Raw genomic sequence first — 6,000 nt, 5'->3', positions numbered from 1 at the left:
CAGCCTGATTGCCACTAACTGCTCCCCTGCCTGCCCGATGGCCCCTAACCGCCCCCCTGCCTGCCCGATCGCCCCTAACCGCCCCCCTGCCTGCCCGATCGCCCCTAACTGCCCCCCTGCCTGCCCGACCGCCCCTAACCGCCCCCCTGCCTGCCCGACCGCCCCTAACCGCTCCCCTGCCAGCCTGATTGCCACTAACTGCTCCCCTGCCAGCCTGATTGCCACTAACTGCTCCTCTGCCAGCCTGATTGCCACTAACTGCTCCCCTGCCAGCCTGATTGCCCCTAACTGCTCCCCTGCCAGCCTGATCGCCCCTAACCGCCCCCCTGCCAGCCTGATTGCCCCTAACCGCTCCCCTGCCAGCCTGATCGCCCCTAACCGCTCCCCTGCCAGCCTGATCGCCCCTAACCGCTCCCCTGCCAGCCTGATCGCCCCTAACCGCTCCCCTGCCAGCCTGATCGCCCTAACCGCTCCCCTGCCAGCCTGATCGCCCCCTAACCACTACCCCGCCAGCCTGATCACCCCCTAACAGCTCCCCTGCCAGCCTGATTGCCCCTAACTGCTCCCCTGCTGGCCTGACCACCCCTAACCACCTCTGCCTCGGCCCCCACCACTGTGGCTTTGCCCAGGACGACGACCAGAAGACATTTGATCTATCGGGTCTAATTAGCATATTATTAGCCTTTCATTAGTATGCATATATATATATATATTGAGCTTTATCTTTTCATTTCATTTTTACATTTTTACTGATGTCAGAGAGGGAGAGGGAGATAGAAACACCCATGATGAGTGAGAACATCGATTGGCCGCCTCCTGCACGCCCCTCACTGGGGATCAAGCCTGCAACCTGGGCCTGTGCCCTGATGGGGAATCGAACCCTGACCTCCTGTTTCCTAGGGGGACGCTCAACCCCTGAGCCACACTAGCCCGGGCCTGCTATGCTTTTTTTTCTCTCTCTCTGAGCTTTTCTTCCAAAAGATTTCTAAGTGGTCTCACCCAACGCACGCCTACCCGTCCCTTAAAGGGAGGCAGCGAAGCCGAAACCGGCGTGGCTCAGTGGATAGAGCGTCGGTCTGCGGACCGAAAGGTCCTGGGTTCGATTCCGGTCAAGGGCATGGACCTCGGTTGCGGGCACATCCCCGGTGGGGGGTGTTCAGGAGGCAGCTGGTCGACGTTTCTAGCTCTCTATCCCTCTCCCTTCCTCTCTGTAAGAAAAAATCAATCAATTAAAAAAAAAAGAGAGAGAGAGAGGCAGCAAAGTGTGTGAGCCCCAAGGGGTCCCTCGGACGAGGAGACGGGACGAGCTGGGTACCGTTACTTTCCTGGTTGGGGGAGAAGGAAAACGCGGCCCCCGGCGCCGGCTCCGATCCATGCATCCTTTATTCCGTGACCAGCAGCCATATCACTGAGCCGGGGCCGAGTCTGACAGCGGCCGGAGTCTGACCACACGTTTAAGGCTTTTACATTGGAGAAACGAAAGAGGAACAAAAAAAAATCAAAACGAAACCACCCCCTCCAGCACCCCTGCCAGCCCACACCCCGTCCCCAGGCCTGCCGGGAAGCCACGGCGAGCGGCGTCCGTGGCTGATGCCGTCCCGGGGCCGGAACCCGCATCCCCGCCGGACGCAGAAGATCCCGGAATTTTAGGGGAATCAATTCTTCAGCGCGTCAAATGGTCCTTTTCTTTCTTCTTCTTCTTTTTTTTGTTTTTGTTTTTGTCTTGGAAATGGTATAAAAAAATCTTTTTTTTTTTCTTTTAATAGCAAAACCGAGGAATAGAAACCTATTAACAAAATGTACCCCAATCATTTACATTATAAAGGAGGGGCCTGCAGTTCACGGGCGATTCTGAGAGGGCAGGGGAGGGGGTGAGGACAAATACCCATTATTGACGGCAGGGAGGAAGGGCGAGGAAGAGGGACAGAAACATCCACGACGAATGAGAACACGGATCGGCTGCCTGTGCCCTGAGGGGGAATCGAACTGATGGAGGAGGTCACAGCAGATACACTTTGTCAAAGGCCGATGGGAGCGTCTGCCGTGGGCCAGGGTTCGGCAAACCCATCCGTCCACAGAGCCACATACCAGCAGCACGACGACTGAGGTGTCTTTGGAGAGCTGGATTTTTAAAACCTAAACTTCCTCCGCGCAGGCTCGCCCAGGCCGTGGCCTTTTGTGGAAGAGCAACCCTCCAGGTGGCTTGCGAGCCGCGGTTTGCCGGCCACGGGCATTAGGCCGCCCCGACCATCGACATAGGAAGCGTCTGTGGCCGGGTAACAAACGGACACGCGCGAGAAAAAAATAACAGATCAAAAAAACAGAAAGAAAAAAATATATATTCCGTGTGAGAATATTCCAGTGTTCGCTCCGGGGTTCCAGTGCGGGAAGCTGGCCAGGGCGGAGCCAGGGGCTGAGCCCTCCAGTGACCCAGTTTGGGGGCGGGGAGGGAAGGTCAGCACGTTAATGGACGTGAAGGGCCCAGAGGGTGTGGCTCAGTGGGCAGCGCGTGGGCCTGCGGACCAAAGGGTCCCGGGTTCGAATTCCCTGAGGTCAAGGGCACAGACCTCAGTGGCAGGCTCCTCCCCTGCCCACATTATGCCCCTCTCTCCCTCTCTCTCTCTCTCTCTCTCTCTCTCTCTCTCTCTCTCTCTCTCACACTCTCCTTAAAAACCAATGCGAAAATATCCTCGGGCGAGGATGAACAAAGAGAAAAAAAGGAAAAAGTTAAGGGAGTGTTGTCACCGGCGTTCCAGTAGCTCCAGCACAGCACCACCCATGGACAGATCCCGGGAACGCGGACGACATGGGGGGGGTGGGGGGACGGGGAAGGGGGGTTCTGCCTGAATGAACCCCGAGTGATGCATAGAGGAGAGACGCAGCTGGGAGTATCCTCACCCAGCACCCCCAGCCCTCCTTCCGACCCCCGCGAGGCCACGGGGCCGGGAGCCACAGCAGGTCCGTGTCGGGAGGCGTGTGAATTAGTAGAAATTCTCTAGCCATGCGGCCGAGGCCTCCCTGGCTCTCGGATGAGGTCGCTCGTGTCCAGGCCGGGTGCTTCCTCCCTGTCGCCGGCCGTGACCGTGACCGTGACCGTGACCTTGGCCGTGACCGTGGCCATGGTAGTGCCCATGACCGTGACCCTGTCCGTGGCAGTGGCCCAGGCTGTGACCTTGGCCGTGACCGTGGCCATGGCCGTGACCACAACCTTTGTCCATAGCCATGACCGTGGTTGTGACCGTGACCGTGGCCCTGTCCGTGGCAGTGACCGTGGCCCTGTCCGTGGCCGTGGCCCGGCCGTGGCAGTGACCGTGGCCCTGTCCGTGGCCCTGTCCCGGCCGTGGCCGTGGCCCTGTCCATGGCAGTGACCGTGGCCCTGTCCATGGCAGTGACCGTGGCCCTGGGCTGTGACCGTGACCCTGTCCGTGGCAGTGACCGTGGCCCTGTCCATGGCAGTGACCGTGGCCCTGTCCGTGGCAGTGACCGTGGCCCTGTCCGTGGCCGCTCCCGGGGAGGGCGCGTGGGGCGCGGAGGGCTGTGCTCGCCGTGCCTGCGGGGGGCCGCGGCGCCTTCAGGAGTTGGGGAGCTCGTGGGAGATGAACTGCTTTAGCCGCTCCAGGTACTGGGCGTAGAGTTCAATGTCGTTGTGCCCGGCGCCCTCCACCCACAGCGGCTCCACGGCGCGCGGGCAGCGCTCGTACATGGCCAGGCCGTGCGAGAAGTCGATGACCTCGTCCTCCGTGCCGTGGATGACCAGCACCGGCGAGGTCACTTTGGAGATCTTGTCGATGCTGCGGGGGGGGAGGGGGGGGCGGGAGAGAGAGGACTCTTTAGGGACAGCATCGCCAACCTCCTCTTTTTCCAGAAATTCTTTTTTTAAAAATCATTTAAAATACATTTTTATTGATTTCAGAGAGGAAGGGAGAAGGAGAGAGAGATAGAAACATCCACGATGAGAGAGAATCTCGGACCAGCTGCCTCCTGCACGCCCCCCACTGGGGACGGAGCCCACAACCCGGGCCTGTGCCCTGACCGGGAATCGAACCCTGACCTCCTGGTTCCTAGGTCGACGCTCGACCCCTGAGCTGGGCATCTTAAGGGACCTTTCTCTTCGAAGCAACAGCTCAGGTGGTTAAACATTGACGAGAGCCAAGAGCCTTTTGCCCTTTGCACATAAGACCTCGTGGGACGTGGAAGGTGGGACGTGGGCGAGAAGCAAGGTCCTCTATTCAGCAGGAGGGACCAGAGCTCAGAAAGACAGCCCCGTCGCCAGGCCCCGAGAGAGCGGGGTGCTCTGAGGTCACCCCCAAACCTGCACACAGCTGTCCCAGCGAGGCGCCGGGAGGATGGCAAAGCCTGGCCCGGGCCGTGTCCCCCGCCATGATCAGAGCCACGGCGGTACGTCTACGGGCCTGGCCGGTGTGGCTCAGTGGGCAGAGCGTCGGCCTGCGGACTGAAGGGTCCCGGGTTCGATTCCCGGTCAGGGCACCTGCCCGGGTTGCGGGCACCGTCCTCCCCTGTAGTGTGCAGAAAGCAGCTGATCCATGATGCTCTCTCATCGTGGATGTTTCTCTCTCTCTCTCTCCCCCCCAGCTCCCTTCCTCTCTCTCTAAAAACCAATCCAGCCCTTACTGGTGTGGCTCAGTGGATAGAGCGTCGGCCTACAGACGGAAAGGTCCCGGGTTCGATTCCGGTCAAGGGCATGGACCTTGGTTGCGGGCACATCCCCAGTGGGGGGCGTGCAGGAGGCAGCTGGTCGGTGTTTCTCTCTCCTCGATGTTTCTAATTCTCTCCCCCCCTCCCTTCCTCTCTGTGAAAAATCTATAAAACATATTTTAAAAAACCAGCCCACGGAAACGGTCCTCGGGGTGAGAATGAACTATCACACACGCCTCACCACGCCCTCTGCACGCACGTGGCTCTTGGCGATTGGGCTGCACACGCCACCCGGCTCCCACACGGACAGCGAGGGTGGGGTGGGGGGGGGGCCGGAGGCGGGTCCGAGCGAGCAGGGCCCTCAGGGACACCGGGTGGGTCTGGACCTCGGATCTCACCCCGAGGCCCCGCCTCGCCCCATGGGCGTGTCCTGGTTTCTCTCCCTCTCCCTCTCCCTCTCCCTTCCTCTCGGACATCGATCCTATAGAAAAAAGCCTAATGTGCACATGGGCAGGACAACCGGTTGCTATGGCGCCATAGACAACCCAGGGAGTAGACGGCACAGGAGCTGCCCACTAGTGGTCTGTGCACAACATGGCAAGCAACGGAACTCCCGGGCTCCCGGTCGGACTCCCGCGAGGACACTCTGCACATTGGCCTTTTATATATATATAGATAGATAGATAGATAGATAGACGTTTCTCTCCCTTTCTCTTCCTCTCGGACGTCAGTCCTATAGAACAAACGCCTACGATGCAAACTGGCGGAACGACCGGTCGCTGTGACACATTCTGACCACCAGGGGGCAGACACTCCGCACGGGAGCCGCCCCCCGGGGGTCCGCGCGCGTCACAGCGAGCGCCGGAACTCCCGGGCTCCCGGTCGGACTCCCGCGGGGACACGGCGGTGGCCGGCCGGGGGGCGGGGCTCACCTGGGGAAGACGTCGAAGCAGTAGGTCTTGCGGGTGTCGGGGAAGGCCACGCGCAGGCCGGACATGAGGGGCGAGTGCAGGATGACGGCCGCACACTCGTACCGGGAGGCCAGGTCCACCGTGGGCACCGTGCCGATGCTCTGCCCGTACAGGATGATGTTCTCGGGGCTCACGCCGTACCTGCAGCCAGAGGGAGCGCCTGAGCCGACGGGGGGCGGGGGGGGGAACACGGGGACAGAGACCCCAAAGCCACGGGAAGCCACGTGTCTGGCCGGCCGGCGTGGCTCCGTGGCAGAGCGTGGACCTAGGATCCAGGAGGTCAGGGTTCGACTCCCGGTCAGGGCACAGGCCCGGGTGCAGCTGGATCGGGGGGGGGGGGGGGGGCATGCAGGAGGCAGCTGATCTGTGATTC

General features: G+C 60.9%; 1 protein-coding gene across 3 annotated transcripts in view; it reads right to left on the bottom strand.

Moving 5' to 3' along the window:
• ABHD17C (abhydrolase domain containing 17C, depalmitoylase) overlaps positions 1–6,000 on the bottom strand; it is a 28,343-nt gene that overhangs the window by 7,813 nt on the left and 14,530 nt on the right. Inside the window, exons 2-4 of one of the 3 annotated variants that reach the window (XM_045581615.1) lie at positions 5,589–5,768; positions 3,542–3,791; positions 1,576–1,581 (exon numbers count right to left, since the gene is read on the bottom strand). In XM_045581615.1, the coding sequence (XP_045437571.1) occupies positions 3,572–3,791; positions 5,589–5,768 (400 nt within the window). In that variant the 3' untranslated portion in view covers positions 1,576–1,581; positions 3,542–3,571. Of the gene's footprint in view, positions 1–1,575; positions 1,582–2,629; positions 3,792–5,588; positions 5,769–6,000 lie in introns of those variants that run through there. The other 2 variants (XM_036437607.2, XM_036437608.2) reach the window with 2 other exon arrangements.

The sequence above is a fragment of the Pipistrellus kuhlii genome, unplaced genomic scaffold (genome assembly GCF_014108245.1).
Source record: "Pipistrellus kuhlii isolate mPipKuh1 unplaced genomic scaffold, mPipKuh1.p scaffold_m20_p_143, whole genome shotgun sequence".
In the NCBI taxonomy this organism is placed as follows: domain Eukaryota; kingdom Metazoa; phylum Chordata; class Mammalia; order Chiroptera; family Vespertilionidae; genus Pipistrellus; species Pipistrellus kuhlii.
Note: the sequence above shows the minus strand (reverse complement) of the source record. Positions and strands in the feature narration are given on the sequence as shown.